The sequence below is a fragment of the Pelophylax lessonae genome, assembly GCF_965119305.1.
Source record: "Pelophylax lessonae genome assembly, chromosome: 12".
In the NCBI taxonomy this organism is placed as follows: domain Eukaryota; kingdom Metazoa; phylum Chordata; class Amphibia; order Anura; family Ranidae; genus Pelophylax; species Pelophylax lessonae.
Window position 1 is genome coordinate 58219162 of NC_138779.1, and position 24705 is coordinate 58243866.

A 24705-nucleotide genomic window follows, 5' to 3' on the forward strand; every position below is an offset into this window, starting at 1 on the left:
GAGTGCATCCATATTAGACTCGACGCGTTTCGTGGATACATTCCACTCGTCAGGAGCCAAGTGCACCCCAAATCATAATTTCAAGGGAAGGTCATTTCATACAAGATGTTGTAGATGGATGCTCCCAAGGGGTCAGAGAAGTCTGTTCCGGGAGCTGTAGGAGCCCAGACTGTTAAACAGTTAAAGATGTTCTCTATAAGATAGCAACTCTACATTTTGAGTTTAAATCCACTATAACCATCCATGTTGCCATAACATAATATTCCTACACATTTTTAAAATTTCTACATAATTCTGTATCGTCATTAAACTGGAAAATATCTATTTCATTCTCTCAGTTCATTTATTGGATTCAATGGTTTGAAAATAAATAGATTTTATGTTTTTTTCATTGGCTTGGCTCGGGTTGTTCTTGAATTGTCCTATGATGATGGTGTAAGGGTATTCAGTTATGTTTTGATAATGGCATGGAGCATGTGACATGTAGATGTCCCACAAGAAAAATAGTTAAGATAGTCTCATCATAGTGCAGTCACATGCATGGCCAATTCACATTCCAGTCCAGACATTATGGGATGGCAAGAGGTTGAATTGTCTCCTATATTCCATGAGCCACCTAGAAACTATTCAGGTACCCAGAAAGGTGAGAAGGGAGAGACCCTGAATGTGAGAAAACCTCTTCACTAGGGAATGTCAGTCCACTAGCGGGTCAGTCTGGTCAAGTGTGCCAGTAGCTTCCTGAGCAGGTTGTGGTGCAATAGCAAGACTGGGATAACTTTAAAAGGGAATCTTCTGTTGGCCTGTAAACAGCTTCTTTATCTTTTCGGAAGTGCTGGAATGTAGATGAGTTCATGCTTGGGACAGGCCCGTGTCAGGGTGGCACCTATATAAAAGCAGACATTGCTGGGACCAGCAGATAAAACAGGGACAGAAGCGAGCTTATAGGAGAAGGATTCGAGTGCAAGAAACTAAAGGGAAACATCTACCAAGGGCAATGGGGACCTCATTCGTTGGGTACTTTACATTTGTACTGCTTCTTCTGGCATTGACCAAAGTTCGAGGTGGTCCAGCATACAACTCCCCCCTGTCTTCAGACTTGTCCGATTTAAAGGTAAGAAAAAGGGAGCTTGAGCAAAACGATTGAGGATGAATAGGTGGCAATTGTGGCCAGGTCCAAGGGGTGAAGGGTCCTTTACTGTCCCTCATTACTAGGAGTGTTGTTCGCAATTGTTTTTTTCCAGCTTTACTACATGTTAGGAAGAGTTGTCAACTGTTGTCACATTTCCATTCTCCAGTTGGGAGATTTCAACCTTTAACACGTTACTCACACTTACCATAAATCTATACATCTCTTGTATGGGTATATGGTTCTTTTGATATGTTTCAGAGACCCTTACAAGGGTGTTTAGGCAATAATTCTTCATATAAAGCCTTAATACTATTTTTGGACACTAAAATTGGCAGTCAATGGAATAAACAAGAATTGCAATAACATTTTTAATAACAAAGTATATAAAAAGCCAAAACTTTTTTTTAGCTTTGGAAAGATTAGAGATGAATTAAAGATCCCCTTCCTCATGTGTTGTCACCCCATCAAGTGTCCCCCTTGGAACGTTTTCAGCTCACTTTCTGTTCAAATTTTGGATTTTTTCTAACTTTCTCCCCTATGACAATGGTCACCTGGAGGAACAAAGAGGGTAAATATCCCCAGTGAGGACAAGGACAACAATTGTAAGTTGACAGGGGGTTCTAACCTTCACTTACTACATCCTAAACTTAAAGAAAAAGTTTTGGCTATTCACCTACATTATACTACTACTACTAATAATAATAATAGTAATTTATTATCATAGCCCTAAATTTACATTAGTTTTTAAACATATTCTAAATTGTTCATATTATTTTGTTTATAAAACGTAATGAGGGGCATTAAAAAATCAAGCAATTTGGGTAATAGGTCACTGCTAGGTATTCTGCATTTAAGTTTTCAGTAACACAATTTAATTCTAGTTCAGTTATAACATTAGCAGTACATTTGACTTCATGCTCTCACTATGAAACATGCAAGATCCTGATCTCCACAGCTCATCACACCATGGGTGAGGTATACCAATATTACATTGAAAAAACAGGAAACTTATAGTACAGGTTTTTAGTGTAAAGAGCAGCTAAAAATCATACCAAAATAATAAAACGGATGTTTTCAGATAAATTAAAATAGAGATACATTACATTGGTGATTGTCTTTGCATGATGCTAGATGACAGACAAAGGTTCTGTTATTAGCCATTTGAGGCTAACACAGTGACAGCATATGTTTTAATTATTAGGAACTGTCAATGACATTGCAGGTTTCAAAATTAAATTTTTACCTAATTATGTTACATTTTTTTCAATGGTGGTGTAAATTTTCAAAATGGAAAATGTTCTTAACGTTAAAAAAAAAAAAAAAAAAAAGAAAAAGAGGTCAAAACACATTGGAAAAATTCATCCACAAAAGCTTTGGTTAAATACAGAGAAAATTAACAGAAATTACCTACAGCAGCTGTATACGTATCTAAGACCAGCTTTTCTCCACCTTTTTAACGCAGAGAAACCTGCATCAGGTCTAGGGGAAGCCTGGTTAAATATTTATATCTATAGTTTGCTGTACATTCGCATGATCACTAAATTTTAGAACATTTTAAATAAAAAAAAAAATAATAATATGGCATAGCTAGTATATTTGGCACCCTGAGCAGATCATTATTTTGCATCTTCTTGATCTGTAAAAAAAAAACATTTTTAGTAATAATTGTTAAAAGAAATGAATGATCGGAACAGAAAAGACATGCAGACAGTAAAATGTGTGGTTTCACCACATTAGTGGTAGAAATGCCTCCTTGCTTTGGTGGTCAGTGTAGGTATGGCTTGCTGCTAATCCATAGCAACCCCAGGAGGAACCATAGTTGAGAAAAGCGGTTTAAGACAGTTACAATTATTATTAGCCATAAAAAGTGAGTAAAAATGAATTTTATGAACAAGATCATTATTCATTGTTGGTAGAAAGAAAAAATCATCTTATCATTTCTGATCTAGTATAGCACATGCACATAGCGCTATCATGAGAAAAATTGCTATATTACTGATATCATTTTTTGTGTTTGTATTTATTTATATCAAGCTGAGCAGCTGAGTTTATTGCATAAAAATTATCTTTTTAATTTTTTGTATTGGTTAAACAAAATATTGCAGAGATTTTCACACCATTGAATGGTGGGAATTTGGATTGGAGAGAAAACAAAAATTCATGAAAAATGAAAAAGTGTACAATTTTGGATGAGCGGACTGATCTCTGCAAAATTGATTTATCACTACAAAATTTTTGATTCTTTCAGCAACATTTTACTGAAAGGGAAAAATTCTGCTCATTTACTGCTAGGGTGAAATTGTAAGGGTGTGTATTGTAGGGGGAAGGTGGAGGTGTTTTAGGGGTCTTTTTATTTTTTTTTAAATTATGTACATTTGTATTAAACAAAATACCATATAGTACAAACATTTAGAGTACCAACCCCATTGACAGCTAACATTACAATATATCCAAAATACACTTGTCACATAAGTTCTGGGATTCAATACACTACAACAGCAGTTGTTTACACACATAAAAGTGCACAGATTATTAACAATAAATAACATAATAAATAAAAAAGTGTATAGAATAAAATAACAAACAAACATCTTATAGTGCACAATACCCATACAAGACATCAGAAACATAAAAAAGAAGGCACTCCTAGGGGTATTAAGAGAAGTTTATTTCGTGTTATTTTTCTTTTCTTGTGTCTGTATTTTGTATACTGAATATGTGTGTGTATTTTGTGTGCATATTTTGTTCTTTGTGCAGTTGTTTTATATTTCAAAAACATTTTTTAGTCTATATATATATATATATATATATATATATATATATTAGGGCTGTCAATCGATTAAAATATTTAATCGCGATTAATCGCATGATTGTCATGAGTTAACTCGCGATTAATCGCACATTTGTATCAGTTCTAAATGTACCTTAAATTAATACTTTTCAAGTTTTGAATACATTAATCAACATGGGAGTGGACAAATAGACAGGGCTGTAAGAACTACCGCTCAAGATTTCCTTGGTTGGGACAGCAGAATATGGCTGTATTGTCGTTATTATATAAACGTCGGTTCAGTACCGCATATAAGTGGAAACAGTGCTCCGATGGCTTAAAGCCATTTCTTCACCCCTGTGTGGTGAATGCTTTATGTACCTTTCTGCCAATCTGTAGGTCAGTGCGTCCGCTTCCGCTGTCCTTTACCGCTGTTGCTCTCGTGCTGTCATCAGTCTCCGCTCTTCCTCGTGGTTCCTGGCGTCCGATGCTTGCTTGGAGCGATGAGGGGGTGTGCCGCCAGGCTAACTTGCGTAGCTTCGTCTGGACGTCGTAGGCCACGGGTCAAACAGGTGATGCGCGGTGCATTAATCGCGCGTTAAAAAAATTATCGCCGTTAAAATGAATCTGAGTTAATGCGTTATTAACGCGCTAATTTTGACAGCACTAATATATATATATATATATATATATACACACACACACTGTAAAAAAAATGTGGCACAAAAAAGGTCTAGGGTACTTGAAAGGAGCTTCTACAACCCTTAGTAGCCAGTTATCGCCCATTGCACCCATTACACTTTTAAAAACCACCATAATTTCAATTCCCCTTTGACTCAAATGCATTTAGCTAAAATGGTGAATATTCACCAAAACTTCATCAAACGTTTTGGGAAATAAAAAATCTCACTTTTGCTCATCCCTGCGCACAATAACTAAGTATTCAAAAAACAATGATCGCCTGCTGATGTAAAAGGAATTTTTGTTTAGAAAACTATTTGGAGATGAAATAAAGTTTCAGAGATTATCATTTTAGAGAATTGACATTTATTTATTAATTTGGTTGCATATGACATTTATAAGAGACTTTCAGGGGTTTGTGTCCTGCTTGCTGCACAGGTAGTACATGCTGGGAGTTGTATTCCAGAGCATTATGAGAGTTGCGGTTTTTGCAATCTTTATGGTTTGAGAATTGGACTTGGTAGCCAATATCTAACCCCTGCACTCCATCACTGCTCTTCGCACTTCTTATTACGTCTCGATCCATGTCATTTTCTTCAAAGATTCAAACATCGGCAAGGACTCATAGAAGACTCCATAAAATATTAATGTTGACATTTTCATTACCAACTTCAGTCGCCAATGGTAATGATCTAATCATGTCTGGGGCCATCTGAACTATGAACACATTTAGGAGAATAGCCTGGAAATCGCTCTATTTTTTTTTTTGGATCTTCAATGTGATGTACATTTTATACAGTACTGCAACTTCCATTGGTGCAGTAAATCAGCACAGCTACCGTATCACCTTCCTATACATAGGGGAACGTTTAACACAATTACATTTCAAATCATGCATGTCATTTGGAATATGAATTTGTTAGCATTAAAGTAGTTGTAAGCCCTCACATATACCCAGTGAGGTGACTGGCCTCGGGTGATACACAGAGATAAAACAGATGCTCCTACATAAGTTGTACCTGTTTATCTGCAGCACTCTCTTCTCTGAATCCATTCAAAGAACAGAATTTATACAGCTTGTCTGAACTTTCAGAAAGCAGGGGGTGGAGAGATGAAGTTATACTTTGCAGAGCTCAGTGAGAGCTAATTGGAGGGAAGAGACACCCCCTCCCCTTCACACAGCATGCAGGAACAGAGCTGAAGCTGTCAATCACAGGCTGTGTGCTGGAGTTCCCTCCCCTGTAACTTTTTTTTCACCTCTTGATGTCAAGAAAACTTGTCTGAAGTGACTCATACTAAAAGCAAAGGAATGAGGCAACAGACAGAAATGACACTGACCCCCATTCACACTGCATCTAACTGAAATCATGAGAATTCACTTGAAGTCGCATGATTTTAAAGCCGCATGTCAGTGCGACTTCAGGTGTGACTTGGCTGACATCTGTGCGACTTCATGCACAGATGTCTATGAAGTCACGCCTGAAATTGCAAAAAAATACTGCAGGAACCTTTTTTTCCAAATTGGCACAGGACTGTTAACTCGGAGTCGCATCAATTTGAACAGTTCCATTGCTGACTATAGAGGTGTTCTATTGGATTTAGGTCGTGTGTGCGTGGGGTCCAGTCAATGGTATCCATTCCTTCATCCTCCAGGAACTAGCTGCAAACTTTCGCCACATGAGGCCGGTCATTGTTGTGCACCAGGAGGAACCAAGGACCCACTGCACCTGTGTAGGTTCTGACAATGGGTCCAATGATTTCATCCCGATACCTAACGGCAGTCAGGGTGCCATTGTCTAGCTTGTAGAGGTCTGTGCGTCCCTCCATGGATATGCCTTCTCAGACCATCATTGACCCACTACCAAGCCTGTCATGCTGAACGATGTTACAGGCAGCATAACATTCTCCATGGCTTCTCCAGACCCTTTCATGTCTGTCACATGTGCTCAGGGTGAACCTGAAAAGCACAGGGCGCCAGTGGTGGACTTGCCAATTCTGATGTCCAATGGCAAGTGCCAATCGAGCTCCACAGCGCCGGGCAGTGAGCACAGGGTTACTAGAGGACGTCGGCCCTCAGGCCACCCTCATGAAGTCTGCTTCCGATTATTTGGTCAGAGACATTTACACCAGTGGCCTGCTGGAGGTCATTTTGTAGGGCTCTGGCAGTGCTCATCCTGTTCCTCCTTGCACAAAGGAGCAGATACCGGTCCTGCTGATGGGTTAAGGACCTTCTACTGCCCTGTCCACCTCTCCTAGAGTAACTCCCTGTTTCCTGGAATCTCCTCCATGCTCTTAAGACCTTCTGGCAATGGCACATATTAATGTGCCATCCTGGAGGAGTAGGACTGCTTGTGCAACCTCTGTAGGGTCCAGGTATCGAATCATGCTCCCAGTAGTGACACTGACGCAAGCCAAATGCAAAACTGGTGAAAAAGTCAGAAAAGAAAAGTAGGGAAAAAAACGTGAGTGGCCTCCACCTGTAAAACCATTCCTGTTTTGGAGGTTGTCTCATTGTTGCCCATCTAGTGCACCTCTTGTTAATTTCATTACCGCCACAGTAGCCAAAACTGATTAACAATCCACTCTGCTACGTAACTGACCAGATCAATATCCCAGGAGCTTAACTGACTTGATGCTATACTCTGATTAAATATATATATATATATATACACACACACAGGTATATACACACTGTATATACATGCATGCATGTAAAAGGTCACTTGTTTTTTTGTTCTTGTACTAGGCAGTAAACTGCTTTGTTTTTGCCAATAGTGCCTAATTTAACTGAAAAACAGTTTTGTCAATAAGCCCAAAAAATGTTCAGGAGGACCACAAGGCTCACATTCTTTAACTATTAGGGCATGCACAAGGCGGTTTGAGTTGATATTATTATTATTATACAGGATTTACTGTATATAGTACCAACGTTTGCAACCAAAGCGTTGCGTAATGTATCCAATACTTTTTTAATTATTATTTTTCAGGAATGCGATTCTCTGCCTCAGATCAAAGCACTCATTTAAAATTAGAAAAATGATAGGAGTTTTCATGTGTGCCAGAGTGATATTTTCTGTATTCATTTGTAACAATCATTATTTACCTATGAAGAATCTTGCCTGAGTCAGTAAGCTTTGTTCCATGAAACGTGTCAACAAAATGTTATATGATGTCAAAAGGTATAAAAGACAGATGTGCAATGAAAATTATGTATTTTCAAACATGACTAGGGTTGAGCTCAATGATTTCAGTAAAATTTAATTACCACAAATTTCACAAAAATGGGAATTTTTAATTTCCTTCCCAAGGTTAAATTTGTGCCGATATTAAAGGTTTTGTTTTTTTTAGGGAGATTTATGGCAATTTATTTTAGTTGGGGCACTCATAACTGTTATTACACAAGGTTCACACATTTTTTAATTGGATTTAAAGGTAAACGTGTAATTCCTGGGTAAAAGGTGTGTGAAAAGTTGTGTAAATCAATTTACAGTGCCTTGAAAAAGTATTCATACCCTTTGAAATTTTCCACATTTTGTCATGTTACAATCAAAATTGTAAATGTATTTTATTGTTATTTTATGTGATAGACCAACACAAAGTGGCACATAATTGTGAAGTGGAAGGAAAATGATAAATGTTTTTTAATTTTTTTTTACAATTAAATATCTAAAAAGTGTGGCATGCATTTGTATTCTGCCCCCTCCGCAGAACCCACTTTCACAGCAATTACAGGTGCAGGTCTTTTTGGGAATGTCTACCAGCTTTGTACATCTAGAGAGTGAAATGTTTCCCCGTTCTTCTTTGCAAAACAGCTCAAGCTCTGTCAGATTGAATTGAGAGCATCTGCGAACAGCAATTTTCAAGTCTTGCCACAGATTCATAATTGGATTTAGGTCTGGACTTTGGATCATTCTAACAGATGAATATGCTTTGATCTAAACCATTCCATTGTAGCTCTTGCTGTATGTTTAGGGTCGTTGTCTGGCTGGAAGGTGAACCTCCGCCCCAGTCTCAATTCTTTTGCAGACTCTAACAGGTTTTCTTCTAAGATTGTCCTGTATTTGGCTCCATCCATCTTCCCATTAACTCTGACCAGCTTCCCTGTCCCTGCTGAAGAAAAGCATCCCCACAACATGATATTGCTGCCACTATGTTTCACAGTGGGGATGGTGTGTTCAGGGTGATGTGCAGTGTTAGTTTTCCGCCATACATAGCTTTTTACTTGGAGGCCAAAAAGTTCAATTTTGGTCTCATCTGACCAAAGCACCTTCTTCCACATGTTTGCTGTGTCCCCCACATGGCTTCTCGTAAACTGCATACGGGACTTCTTATGGCTTTCTTTCAACAATGGCTTTCTTCTTTCCACTCTTCCATAAAGGCCAGATTTGTGGAGTACATGACTAATAGCTGTGCTGTGGACAGATTCTCCCAAATAAGCTGTGGATCTCTGCAGCTCCTCCAGAGTTACCATGGGCCTCTTGGCTGCTTCTCTGATTAATGTTCTCTTTGCCCGGCCTGTCAGTTTAGGTGTACAGTCATGTCTTGGTAGGTTTGCAGCTATGCCATACTCTTTCAAATTTCAAATGATGGATTGAACAGTGCTCTGTGAGATGTTCAAAGCTTGGGATATTTTTTTTTTCCTAACCCGGATTTAAACTTCTCCACAACTTTATCCATAACCTGTCTGGTGTGTTCCCTGGCCTTCAATATGCTGTTTGTTCACTAAGGTTCTCTAACAAACCTGTGAGGGCTTCCGGGAACAGCTGTATTTATACTGACAATAAATTAGACACAGGTGGACACTATTTACTAATTAAAATATATCTGAAGGCAATTGGTTCCACTAAACTTTAGTTAGGGTTATCAGACTAAATGGGGCTGAATACAAATGCACAGCACACTTTTCAGATATTTGTAAAAAGTTTTGAAAGCCATTTATTGTTTTCCTTCACAATTATGAGCCACTTTTGTGTTGGTCTAACACAATAAATCTGAATAAAATACATTTAAGTTTTTGGTTGTAACATGAAAAAATGTGGAAAATTTCAAGGGGTATGAATACATATTTCACTCATCCCTAAATATGATAAAATTAAAAGAGTTAAAAGAGAAACTTCCATCCCCTCTTTAGTGGGTTCACCCCATCCTCCTGGCGTCGCCATTATGGTATTTGTGCAGATGTACTGAAGGGCTGCCTGCCGAACATCTGAGCATGTGTGAATTTCCCTGCAGATATGAAAAGACTTATTATGGAAGTCCCAAAACTGTTGCCATCTTTGCGCATGTGCAGGGAAATCCTGAGCGTGGGCAGATGTTTGGCGGAAACCCATTCATGTACAGCTGTGTCGCAATGCTTACACACATGCAGATTCCAGAAAAGGTGGCGGGGGAAGGTTTCAAACATTATTGCCTAGGCAAGAACCAGGAAAGTGCATCACAAAAAAATATATGTTGAATGTAAAAAAATGACCTAAAATTGTGAGAGGGGGAAGAGGGAGGAGGCAGAGAAATATGACACCTAATTTAAGTCGGTCGTTTTTTAAAAATAAAGATATGAAGTTTTGTGTGGTTTATGATGATGATCATATATATATTGATGGTACCGTAAAATTCCAAAAATAACTTTGTGGAATTTTTCCAGTCTGTCTGATCACGTGATCCTTTTTGCTCCTCAGGGGCTCCTAGAACGTTTAGAAGACAGACTCCCGGTAGAAGACGCAGAGGCTCCAGTTCAAGACACCTTTGCTCCAAATTATGATTCCTCTGACTCTTCGAACTCCGCACCATCCTGGACTGGGGAAGCAGCACGGCCCGGGGCCGACATGGCGTATAACAGAGGGTCCTGGACACAGCAAGAGAAATCGTCTCCGCTGAGGAACAAACTTCGAGAGTTGCTGAACGCTCCCCGCAGCATGAGGAGATCATCTGACTGCTTTGGATCTCGAATTGACAGAATCGGCGCTCAAAGCGGCATGGGGTGCGGCCGCAGGGTGAGTGATCTTAAAGGTTGATAGGGACATGGGTCATGTGTAACTGACATTCAAAACTTTTAGGGGTGATGGAAAATGCATATGGATATTACAAAAAAAAAAAAAACCCCGTTGAATTCCTAAAAGTGGCTTGAAAAAAAAGAAATGATCCCCCTTTTTTTTGGGATACGGGATAGAATTAAAATTCTGTTCTAAGAAGCTGGTGATGTGGTTTCACTCATGTCTGTCTACCCATGGTTACATTATATGAATGATTATGCATAGATGGGGGGGGGGGGGGTGCCATCAGGTAACCAGAGGTATAGCCGGAATAACCTATTTATGACCATATATATATGCAGCTGTGGGAGGGGGCCTTAACATCCAGCTGCTGTATATGTGAACCATTGTATAGTCTGGGGCACACTCTATCTGTACCTCCAGGACTGTGACTGAGCTGTTACCGACAGCTCCCACACACATACTGATGACCTGGAGTTGGTAGGACAGGCTCCCAATGACAACAGAACAGTGCAGCCAGTCATAGTGTGGAAAGATTGGGAGCCCCTCCTACTGGGCTTGGCATCAGATCCCATATAAAGCACCAGCTGCAATGAGTATGAAAAAAGAGTTAAGCCGTTTGAAGAAAGCTATGAAGATATTGTGAATGCAGGAAAGGGAAACTTTTTTTCGTCCCTTACACAATTTAATGAATGGTTTTATAGCCTAACTCTGGGAAATCTAAATAATACCTCTTGTAGTGAGGCTGTGCCCACACTACAGGGGTTACCTGGAGGTTTAAACTAGGGGAAAGTAAAAGCACTTTAACTTACTTGATCCCCCACCAGATGGCACTCCCTCATTCTGAGTGGTGTCATCACATCCAATGCAGAGCTATAGACCCTGCACTGGTTTTGATGACAGCTGGACCTTAGACCACTGAAAGGTCTAGGAAAAGATGCTGCAGGGACCGGTTGTTGGCCCTTACACAACTCAAGGACCGGTTTTAATGCCCAGCCGCAGGAAACCTACAGATTATTCCTTTCAGTGGGGCTGCACCCACACTACAAGTGTAAGCTGCTCGTTTAGCCTAGGGGAGAGTCAAAGAAATGTAATCGAGGGAGTGCCCTGATTACCTATACAGGTCAGCCCTGCAAGGAAATGTCGCTGATTGGCTCTCCCTTCCTCACAAGCTGTCAGACGGGATCTTCTTGTTTACATGTGATCAGCTGTGATTGGAAACAGCTGATCACATGGGTAAAGATCAGGGTCGCGCCATGTTCCAGGGACAGCGTGATCACAGCGAGACTGAGCGGCATCATATGATGTTGGCTTAGAACAAGAGGTGGTCCTGCCATCATTTATCTATAAGGTGGGCGGGAGGCGGTTAAAGGATAAGTTCCCCTTTCATAACATGTTACACCTATATTCGGGGCATAACATGTTATGAATGCACCAGCCCCCGCAACTCCCACTCCGTGATAGCTAGTAGGGAATCATCTCCTTCCTGTTAGCTGTCAAAATAAAAATACTGCTCCTTCACTCATTTACCGCTCTGTGTAAATGGAAAACTACAAGGTGCGGCAGCCTTTACGGCTGTGGGCTTGTAGTTTTCCATGAACTACTACAGCGCTGTGATAGTTCATTCTTTCTTCCGGTCAGCGTGTATCAGCTACCTCGAACGAGGAAGCCGATACAGTGACAGATCTGCAGAAGACCTGCATGGCACCAGCGATCTGGTGGTCGCTGGTGCAATGCGGCACAAAGTGGTCACCGCCTCCACCTATAACTGGTCTTAGTGGTAAGGAGCTCTGGAAGGGCGAACGCAGATCAAAAAAATGGAGATTTCCAGTCGCTGGTGCAATGCTTTACAAGCTCCTGCAACAACAAAAAAAAACAAAAAACATAAATTTACATTGTTTCGACCTGCAAAAGAATGTGCATTTATAATTTTTTGTGAAAAGGTGAACTTACCTTATCCTCTGCTCCCATAGCAGAGGGTTCTCCCACACTCTACAGCATTGTTTCTCAACCAGGGTTCTGTGGAACCCTAGGGTTACTCCAGAGGTTGCTAGGGGTTCCTTGAGCAATTGGCAATTTCTCCCTCTCAGATAAGTTCCCCTGACACCATTGATCTTTTTAGCTATCTGGAAGAAGCTAATTCTTCCCAGTGTCCACAAGTGTACGGAGCGTTCATCCCACTGATCATCACACTAATGTATTATCAGTTGTAAATATAGTCATTTTTAGCAGGGCTTCCCCGAGACCTGAAAATTATTTCAAGGGTTCCTTTGTATTAAAAAAAGGTTGAGAAAGGCTGCTCTAGAGCTATGGACTCTCCCTAGTCATCATGTCCAATATAGGGCTATGGCATGGGGGAGAAGATGCTTGTAGGTGTAGGTTTAGCAGCATGGAGGATGCGGTAAGTAGACCTTCTTTTCTATGTCCCCTAGACATAAATGAGCAATTATCTGTTGCAGTGGGGATGCAGTTCCACTGCAAGGGATAATCTTTAAAGCCAAACTCCTCTCAAAAGGGGAAGTTCCGCTTAAGTGGTCTCCTACCCCCCTCTTCTTTTAAGAATGGCACCTTTGGGAGGGAGGAGGGACCTAATGACAGGTACCCAAAGGCTAGTGAAGAATAAGCACTGGTTGAGGACAGCACGCTGACTCGTGGGACAGGTGAGCGGCTGTTAAAAGTCAACTGCTACAGTCTTTGCATAGGAGACTGGAGCTCCTCTTTAAGGTTCCAAGAGTTGGGCTTTTATATTAAGAGAGAAAAACATTCTGAAGGTCTTTTTCCTTTTCTCAGTTCTAGGAGGATACGCAATGGATTTTAGAAGAACCTAATCTTCGCCATCGAGGGGATCTTGTGCCGTTATTTAGGGATGTCGTCTACGTACAGACACTCTGCACCAACCACAGCCCTCCTCATTATTTAAATCCTATTTATTTTTCTACATTGTAACAACTCCCGTCACCATAGTCACCAAGTGGTTCCAGTAACACTTTGCCAGGTTTATAGATCAGATTACTGCTGCGGATTTTGCCGGGGCACCGTATTCTTTTGTTTTGTCTTGTATGGGAATAAAGTGAGAGGTTTTTTCCTAGTCTCCTGTTGTCAGTGGTCTTGGAGTTGAGTTCATTATCTGGGCCCCTCCGGCACGCTGGAGAGGGTGGTGTAAGCTTTGATGGGGGCTTTTAACATCCACTTCTGACTTTGAAGGCCATCAAGAAGTCTCTGAGCACCAAAGTCTCTTCAGGTCAGTCAAAGTTCTCTGCTCCCGCCCGTGTATCGGAAACAGACAGACGCTGGGAGAAGGAACTGATCGTATCCTTTCATCTCAGTGTGCTCTGAAATTCTAAGTCCTCTGTAAGACAGAGCACTCGGGGTGCCAAAGCGTGGGCCAGCAAAACTCTAAACAACTAACTTTATTTTTTTTTGCATTTAAAAAAGGTGAACTCCAGCTACAAAAACTTTGAAATATATTCCACTGTAGCCATCAAGGATATAAAGTCACTTTGTGTGCCCCAAATACCTTTGCAAACCCAGATAGTTATTTAGTAAAAGTTGCAGTGACAGCCTCACTGTCATGTACATTGCCTGTGCAAAGATCAGAGCTGTGGAAGAAGCCACCACCCATTACAGACTGCGTGTAGAACACTACAGGAAGGGGGTGGAGACAAGACCAGTCATCCTGCATAGAGAGCAGTATTGATTGGAGGTAAAGCTTCACATTTCACATTGGATTATTGCACAGATCTGGAAGAAATACACAAAGTACCCCAAAATTCAGGGAAGAATACACAATATTTATCTTGGAGTTCAGCTTTAAAATTGATGCAAATCCTAACAATGAGATTTAGGGCTGTTTTACACAGGTGGCCAGGCAAGGGGTGAAAGCAGGCAGCTGAGCCACAGTTTTACCACCCCTTGGCCACCCACCCTTATCCTAGTAATACAGCCTGGCAGGGCTGTACAAATTCCAAAGCTGCAGCATTTACAACTACTACTTGTCAAAAATGGCACTGCCAGTCAAACTAAACCACTTCGTTCAATAGGGCCACACTGCAACTGCGAGCTAAATAACCAGGTCTGTAACCGCAGTGTGGTCACATAATAAAAAATGGATACTCAGTGATTAAAAAAAAAAAAAAAAAAAAAAAAAAGACACCACACACATCAGCAGTGCCTTCTGAATGCCTTTCAGCTATTGCTACACCAGTGCATTGGTGCTAATGTGAAAGCAGTCTTAAATCGCACTGCAAAGAATGGCATGCAATTGGAATAGGAATGCGGCACAATTCCTGTCCAAATCGCATGCAGTTTCCCCACTGCTCCTGTTTGAATCCAGACTTGTCCTAGTGATTTCAACCTGGGTTCTCACAGGAGAAGCATGGGAAACTGCATGCGATTCAGACAGGAATTGCACCACATTCCTGTTCAAATTGCATGTGATTCTTTCCAGTGCAATTTGCACCAATTCATTTTTTATGGACAGAAATCGCACCACATAGTATCAGTTTCGGTAACGGCACCAATACAGGCATCAGTGCATCCCTAATTATCACACCCCAGTTTCGGTAACGGCACCAATACAGGCATCAGTGCATCCCTAATTATCACACCCCATGAATGAAGGGACACTTTGTACACTTTATATAGGAAAGAAAGAAAAAAAAAAAAAAAAAAAAAAAAAAAAAAAAAAAAAAAAAAAAGAAGAACCGTCTCTGGCTCACTCCTTTCATTTATTGGATTTCAATTCTTTTCATGGAGGATGAGCATCACATGTGGGCGTTACCTAGGGTGATCTGCATGCAAATACAGTCTGCCTAAGATCGCCCACTCCTCCAGACTGACATTAACCCATAATGGCATTTTGATATTTGCATAATTCCTCCCCCCTCCCAGCCAACTGCTTTTATCAGGGGTGAGGGCTCTAGAGGAGTGCTAAGGCAGGGTGCTGTGATGTTTTCTGGAAGCCATTTACAATACCCTGCTGGCCTCTACCACCAGCAACAATCTGCCTCTATTGCATGAATGCCTCTCTGAAGCAGAGAGACCCAGCAATGACATCACTGGACCTAAAATATATACATTTTTTAACTTTCATCAGCATGTTGTTGAGGGGGAACCAAGGAAAGCAAAAACATATGCAGTTTAACTCCATCTGAAGAAAGGAAGACAAGATTCACCAGTAAGAAAAAGACAAAAAAATAAAATAAAAATGCAAAAAAATAATATTTACATTTTATTGAGATGTGTCGTAGTGGTAATATTAAAAACTGCTGAGGCAAAAATTAAATACATTAAAATTAATCAAAAACATACATTTTATTTACAATGAGAAATAACATACAAAGTGCAAATGATAAGTAAAGGAATTTTACATAAGGTGACCAGAGAAGTGACTCAATGCCCAATAACCTCACTGCACATTTTATTTATACAGAAAGTGACATTTCCAATAAAGTGTACCGGTCACCAAAACACAACAGAGGCATTTTGCAAGCACAATTAAAGAGGTTGTAAACTCGTTTGAGTTTTTTTTTTTTTTTTTACAACCTGTAAGAGAAACACATAATGAGCTAGTATGCATCGCATATTAGCTCATTATGCAATACTTACCTCAGAACGAGCCCCCGCCGTGCCGCTCACTCACCTCTATGACGGGCGACATGTCTAGTCGCCCGTGTTCCGGGATCGCGGCATCCGGCCATCTGATTGGCCGGAGCCGCGGTGACGTCACTCCCGCGCACGCGCGCGGGAGCCGACAGTCACGGCACGGGGCTCTGAAGGAACGGCACGATAGGCCGTTCCTTCAGAGCGCATGCGCCAGTGACGTCACTGGCGACATGTAAGGTAAATATCTCCTAAACGGTACATGTTTAGGAGATATTTACAGTACCTATAGGTAAGCCTTATCATAGGCTTGCCTATAGGTACAAGTTGTAGAGGAGGGTTTACTTCCTCTTTAATGTCTTGAAGGTTGCAATCCAGCGAGGCCTGATGTCACCAGGTTCACAGTGATTAGCCTTCAATGGTTTTATCCAACAGGTGCATTTAACTCTGAACTTTGTAATAATTCCTTGCCTGAAAAGCTGGCATTGTGTCCATGGATTCTTAATTGTGTGCATGGCTGCAGGATAAGGAATACACATAGTAGTTAGTCACATTCAACTGGACATGTTCTGTAACATTGAAGAGGTTTTATAGCTTATCCAAGCCACTTCCGTTTTAATAAGGGGCCGGAAAGATGCACCAGCATTTATCTCCGCACACCATGGAATATGAAGAGGTTGATTGTCCAAGGAAAAGGGACATTCTTTCAAGCGAAGTAAGCTGCATATTTTGCAAAGGGAGGACAAATGGCTCACTAGAGGCACAGAAGAGGCCACCTACAGCAACATAGAAGTGTGGGGGGCCTTCAACACCATCTATACTCTACCTCTAATGCCTTTTTACCATCTCTTCCCCAGAGATTTGACTATTCATACCTTCAGTAATGTGGAATGAACCATTTAACACCCTTGCAGTCTTCTTGATAGCATGGATGATATGAAACTAGAACAGGATGATTTCACAACTTTCATACCTCCCATCCTGTTCTCAGACACTTAACCTCTACAAATTCCATAGAGATTGGGTTAAGGTGCTGGTTCTACAAGTCTCACACCATAACTTTAAAACCTCTTATCCTGTTCTTGGACAATCAACATCTACACTTTCCATGGAGATTGGGTTAAAGTGGTGGTTCCACAACTCACACCTCCCAACCCATTGGGCAATTAACATCTACAGATGAGTATGGTGAGTGTATTACGGGGGTTTGTGCTACCCGTGTGAATATAAATAGAGGGGTATCTTCTAGACATTCAATGGAACTGAAGAAAAGGCTTTGAGAAGCTGCCAAAGATCTTCAACATTAGAGGACAAGTCCAGTTGAATTTGACCAACTACTGCTAGCTACATGAGTGGCTACTTCCGTCCAATATCAACACTGCTTCACTCCAATTATAATACAGAAAAAGACCCCTTCTTGTCCAGTGAGGATAGAAAACCAGCAGTCATTCAGTCTAATACCAGCTTACAGAACGTAAACCCGTTTCAAGCTCAGTGGACCAGAGAACACAGGCAGGAAGGAATGCTGATCTTCCATGTATGCACCAATGGTGTCACAGAGCTTCACTGCAAGATCCAGGAAAGTTGAGAACACCAAGAGCTCCAGCACAGTACAGGAGAAAATTCTCGCAGGATTTGAGATTCTCAGCTTTCACAAGATTCCTTTTGATAAACCTGACTGACATCACCTTCGCCTAAATGAATGTGTTTTTTTTTTTTTTAAGGTCTTTGACTGATCATTCTTTATTTAGAAGACAAGGGGACTGCAACATTAATGCACTCTGAATTCTCACGCAAAATCCATTTTAAATGTGGAACACTGGGCAATACGTGCGACACCATTAGCCCCACTAGCAGCTGTTAAAGTCAAAGTAAACCCATCAATTTACCCATTTCCCAAAACCGTTACATTGAAGGCATGCCGTGGATGAGAACGGTCACAGTTGCTTGTACTCTTCCATACTGTCAAGCCATCAAATGGCTGCTGTCCTAACTAATCACATGTGCAACACCATGGCAACTGCATATCAAAGAGCAGCCGCTACTCTCAGAATCAATGGCACCGCATCATACCCAGGCATGTTACCGCAATGCAATGGTGGACCATGGCTAACATTTGCTGTGTTCTTGTTGACAGATTGCATCATATATGCAATTGTTCTTGCCCAGATTTCCACTTAAACTCAAGTTGTATAAAGTTTAGTAAACTATTAGAAGCATGTTTCGGAATGTGATTGGTCACCCTTTAGGTAATCTCTGTCCTCTCCTGTTAAAAGGTGGATGATGAAGGATGATCCATTTTGTGGAAAACTTTCTGGCAGCTCTGGAGAAGTTTTGTAGACTTTCCCCTGCAACATCAGCTAAATTTACAGCTTTCCCAGGAATGGCGTGAAAGACAAAATGGTGGTGCCGTGCGTGGCATGATTACAAAGTCAGGATAACTGATCTCAATGACATTTTAGCAAAAATACATTTTTCTGGCATCATAAAGGGGGAAAATAAAAAAAAGCATCAGCCTCATTTCATTGCATATTATTTCATGAATGCCTTGAGGGAACTCGAAAACATCCAACAAGCCCTGAACAACAAAATATACGCATTCAACAAGCAGGATACTAAATCATACAGCTGTTAAAAAAGCAAAGTGCACCTGCCATCAAATGCCACCCTTTTCTGGGTTTAGTAGTCAACCTATCAACACACCAGGAGTATATAACTCAAATTCAGGTGGAGTGATGTCATCAGTGTCTAATAAACTGATAGGCTGTGAGTTCATATCGATCAAGCTCTCAAAGCAGCTGCCTACATTAGCCACAAGTGACAGGTGCAGGGGAGAGGAGAACTTCCGTCGAAAGTGGTCAAATCTAGGTACCCGCTCCCCCCCCCCCCCCAAAAAAAAGGGGGCATGTCAGAGCGTCAGGAGTCCTTAAAGCAGAACTCCAACTTTTTGGTTTAAACTCTGTGGTATGCGACTTTCTATGGTCCAGAAATTACACTGTAGCTTGCAGCATCAATCTAACTTAATAGAAACCACATAATGCCATGTACAGGGCCCTTGAACATTCAGATACATAATCTGGTTCCAATCTAACCCACATAATTGATATTTAGCATCTTTGCCAAACTTTTGAACAGACATACAAGATCCATGAAGTGGTCACTACTAACCTTGTTCAGCATCAGGCCCAGTAGAAGAGCCAGGCCCCCTGAGGAATGAATCAAAAACTGAAAAAGATGGTAATGAGAGGGAGAGGAGGACTAGGGAAATTCCTACAAGAAAAGATCCCCAATAAATACAGAGAGCTGCAAACTTTTAAAGATCTCATTGGTTGCACTATGCAACCTCCAAACATAATCAAAGATTTAAAACAATGGTCGTTTGCTGGGATTCATAGTACATGGTTAAAAGTTTGAAAATCTTGTTGGACATTATCTTCCAAATGTTTGCTTATTAATATGGAATTGGTCCCCGTTTGTGGCTTCACAAGGCTCTACTCTTCTGGGAAGGCTTTCCACAAGATTTTGGTCTGGTCAGGTGAGGTCAGGTAGTGATGTTCAATGAGAAAACCCAACTCACCATTAGAGTTCCATTTCATCCCAAAGGTGTTCAGTAGGGTTGTGGTCAGGGCTCTGGAGTTTCTCCACACCAAACTGGTCAAAACCTGGTCATTATAGAGCTGATTTGTACACAGGGGCACAGACTGGACCAGAGACAGGCCTTCAATCATTTTAAATATATTGTATTGAGTAAGCACACCACATATTAAAAATACTTTAGCAATAAAGTTGTATTAGGCAAATACATACAATAAGTACATATATCCAAGTATGTCATATCACATCAAGCATAAACATAGGTATTCGCGCCACTGTTAAATCCAACCACCAAAAATACATGCATGTGTATAGATACAAAGAGCACCACTTAAATCATATTGCAGCGGATAATCCTGATGTACCAGGTAGGAGGTTCTTGAGAAAGGGGGTTCTTACATCCCTAAAACGATGGGTCTTTGGTAGTTGGGATGGGTACTGAATTCCTGTATGTATTTCTGAACATCAGCTGCTATATGATTGAAGTGTTGCTCATTGTACCTATACACATGCATGTATTTCTGATGGTGGGATTGAACAGTGGAGCGAATAGCTATGCTGTATTATGCTTGATATAATACGACATCCTTGGATATTTCTACCTATGGTATGTACTGTACATGCCTAATACAACTTTATTGCTAAAAAGCATTTTTGATATGTAATGTGCTTATTCTACATTTAAACAGATTTATACACTGCGGAGGGGTTTAAGCATTCAAATAATGATCTATTGTTGGTTGCTAAATAGATGACCTATATTGCTAATTACAGAAAGGGTCTTTCCCAAACTTACAGGGTTAGACACCAAGCTCAAACCGATTCCTCAGTTCCTGCAAAAAGAATACAGGTTCATCTAAAAAAAAAAAAAAAAAAAATTAAAATTTCATCAAAAAGATAATTTATTCAATTCAAAAAGTGAAACTCATATTCTATAGATTCATTACATATAGAGCGATCTATTTCAAGCATTTCTTTATTTTAATTTGATTATGGCTTACAGCTAGTGAAAACCCAAAATTCAGTATCTCAGAAAATGTGATTATTACATAAAACCAATTAAAAAAAAAAAAAAAAGGATTTTTTAATATAGAAATGTTGGCTTACTGAAAAGTATGTCCATGTACAGTATAGTATTAACTCAATACTTGGTCGGGGCTCCTTTTGCATGAATTACTGCATCAATGTGGCGTGGAATGGTGGCGATCAGCCTGGGGCACTGCTGAGGTGTTATGAAAGCCCAGGTTACTTTCATAGCGGCTTTCAGCTCATCTGCAATGTTGGGTTTGGCGTCTCATCTTTCGCTTGACAATATCCCACAGATTCTCTATGGGGTTTAGGTCAGGCGAGTTTGCTGGCCAATCAAGCACAGTGATACCATGATCATTAAACCAGGTATTGGTACTTTTGGCAGTGTGGGAAGGTGCCAAGTCCTGCTGGAAAATGAAATCTCCATAAAGCTGGTCAGCAGAGGGAACCATGAAGTGCTCTAGAATTTCCTGCTGGAGGGCTGCGCTGACTATGGACTTGATAAAACACAATGGACCAACACCAGCAGATGACATGGCTCCCTAAATCATCACTGACTGGAAACTTTACACTGGACCTCATGCAATTTGGATTTTGTGCCTCTCCACTCTTTCTCCCAGACTCTGGGACCTTGATATCCAAATTAAATGCAAAATTTACTTTGGACCACTGAGCAACAATCAAGTCCTTTTTCTCCTTAGCCCAGGTAATATGCTTCTGGCATTGTCTCTGGTGCAGGAGTGGCTTGACATTGGATACGTCTGTGGGTGGTGGCTCTTGAAGCACTGACACCAGCTGTAGTCCACTCCCTGAGTCTCCCCCAAATTCTTCAAAGGTCTTTGCGTCACAATCCTCTCAAGGCTGCGGTTATCCCTGTTGCCTGTGCACCTTTTTCTACTACACTTTTTCCTTCCACTTAACTTTCCACTAATATGCTTGGATACAGCACTCTGAACAGCCAGCTTCTTTAGCAATGACCTTTTGTGACTTACCATCCTTGCGGAGGGTGTCAAGATCTGTCTTTTGGACAACGGTCAAGTCAGCAGTCTTCCCCGTGTGTGCAACCTACTGAACCGGACTAATGGGCCATACACACTATACAATTGTCTTTAGATTTTTTCCTTTAGATTTACCAAAACCAGATAATATGAGGTCAAATCTAAACACTATCACTTTGTATGTAGTCAAGCAGGCCCCTGCACTACATAGTTGAAGGTAAATCTAAAGGAAATCTAACAACAAAAGTTGTATAGTGTGTATCCAGCTTTAGAAACCATTTAAAGGCTCAGGAAACCTTTACAGGTGTTTTGAGTTAATTTGTGGATTAGAGTGTGACACCATGAGTCTACAATATTGAACTTGTTCACAATATTTTTAACTTTCTAAGATACTGAATTTTGGTTTTTCACTAGCTGTGAGCCATAATCATTAAAATTAAAAGAAATAAATCCTTTAAATTGATCACTGTGTGTGTGTGTAATGAATCTCTATAATAGGAGTTTCACTTTTTATATTGAATTACTGAAACTTAAATAACTTTTTGATGATATTCACATTTTTGGAGATGTACCTGTATAACTCACTGGCAGAGGAGCATACCCTTCTGCTCGGTGTGCACCCTCCTAGGGGCAGGACTACTACCCTGTTGGCTTTAGTACTCAATTTTTTCCCTATATATATATATATTAGTAGGTTAGACCCTCTGTGGTTGATTTACTAAAGGCAACCAAGCTGAAGGGAATTCTTACAGTGAAAATTTACTTTGCAAAAAATACCCAATCACGTGCAAGCAAAAAAAAAATAAAATAAGAACAGTATTTTTGCTTGCACATGATTAACCTCTGTGGAAAATTCTCTTGCAAAGGTAACAGCCTATTCATCTGAAGTAAATCAACCTCTCTGGTGTAGTCTACCCCCTCAATTCTCATCCTATTTTCAACCCTACGTCATATGGACCCAACAGCGGGGGATTTCACACACATTCACAGTGGCTACTGCCACCAGGATTGGTTCACACTGGTACAATGCCAGACAGCGCATTCGATTCGCACTGCATTGCTGTGCAGATCACGTGCGATATCTGTGCAATTCAAATTCAGCCATACAAACTGTATGGCTGAATTTGCATCGCATTTGGACCAAACTCGTGCAGGCCCCTTTTTTTGTCTACACCAGAATCGGATTGCATGGCCTAAGGGCCGGTTCACACTGGTGCGATGTGAGAAACCCTGCTAATCCGGTGCGGGTTCTTGCATCGAACCTGAATCACAGGCAGTTCTCACTGCCTTCTGCGAATGGCTGTGGGTGTCAATACAAAGCTACTGACACCCCCAGATCGGATTGCAGTGTGAACTGGGAATTTGGACAGGAATTGGATCGCATGGGTGCAGACAAAAAAGGGTTCTGCATGAGTTTGGTTCGAATGGGATGCGAATTCAGCCAAAAAGTTTGTATGGCTGAATTTGTATCGTACAGATATCGCATGTGATCTGCACAGCAATGCGGTGAGAATCACATGCGATGTTTAGCATCACTACAGTGTGAACTGGCCCAGAAGCTGAAAAGAAACCCTGGGTGCGAGGGCCAAAAGAAATGGCCTGGCGGGCCGGATTCGGCCAGCAGGCCTTGTGTTTGACACCTGTGCTCTAGGGTGTCTTTCAGAACATATATAACTGTTTATGTAATCTTCAGGCCTAAAATAATTTAATGTGTGCAAAAAAATGCAGCAAACCCGATCTGGTAGCAAAAGGGTTGGGGAAAGACAGAGCCTCAGTGACGTTTTTATGTCCATGCCTTTCAGTTCTGATAATCACATTTTGTACTGGTATCACAAGGACAGGAAGTGAGGGGAAAACTCTCCAATGAAATCACAAACAGCTAAAAGAAAAAAAAAAAAAAAAAAGCCTGACAGGATGATCCAACTCCTCCAGACTATATCCAAGTCCAATGTTTTGGGAGCTGGGCATGAGTTTGAAAACTTAGACCAAACCCCCTGCGTCATATCCAATTACTGAAGTCTGGAAGACCAAATGCTCTCTTTGGGGATGGACTTCATGCAACATTAACCACTTTAGCCCCGGAAAGGTTCTACCCCCCTTAATGACCAGGCCATTGCGTTGCTTTAACTGACAATTGTGCAGTCGTGCGACGCTGTTCCCAAACAAAATTTATGTCTTTTTTTCCCCCACAAATAGAGCTTTCTTTTGGTGGTATTTGATCACCTCCGCGGTTTTTATTGTTTGTGCTATAAACAAAAAAAAAAAAAAATTATATATATATATATATATATATATATATATATATATATAGTTTTTTTTTTTTTTACTTTCTGCTATAAAACATTGCCAATTAAATTTTTCTTTATAAAAAAAAAAAAATGTTTTTTTCATTAATTTAAGCTAAGATGTATTCTGCTATATATTTTTGGTTAAAAAAAAAAAAGTGTATTTTAATGGATTGGCGCTAAAGTTATAGCATCTACAATGGGATAGATTTATGGACTTTTTTTTTTTTTTAATTGTTTAGCTAGTAATAGCAGCTATCAGCAATTTTTAGCAGGACTGTGACATTGCAGCGGACAACTCTGACACTAAGCGACACTTTTTGGGGACCAGTGAGACACTTTTTGGGGACCAGTGACACCAATACAGTGATCAGTGCTAAAAAAAAAAAAAAAAATGCACTGTTACTGTATAAATTACACTGGCAGGGAAGGGATTAACACTAGGGGTGATACAAGGGGATAAGTGTGCTCCTAGGGAATGTTTTCCAACTGTGTGGGGGATGGATGTGCTAGAGGAAAAAGATCTTTCAGCTTAGCTGAAACACAAGATTGCTGCCTCTGACAGAACAGACGGCAGAGCAGACGATCGCGTGTGGCCGGCGGCCGCACCGCTGATTGGCTCCTGTTG

General features: G+C 40.6%; 1 protein-coding gene across 1 annotated transcript; it reads left to right on the forward strand.

Annotated features, from left to right (window-relative positions):
• The first annotated feature begins 953 nt into the window (after positions 1–953).
• Positions 954–13639, forward strand: NPPA (natriuretic peptide A). Its single transcript, XM_082274227.1, has 3 exons — positions 954–1111; positions 10256–10570; positions 13361–13639. Exons 1-3 carry the CDS (start codon positions 995–997, stop codon positions 13364–13366), a joined length of 438 nt encoding a protein of 145 aa, XP_082130353.1. The 5' UTR covers positions 954–994; the 3' UTR covers positions 13367–13639.
• Positions 13640–24705: the final 11066 nt, after the last annotated feature.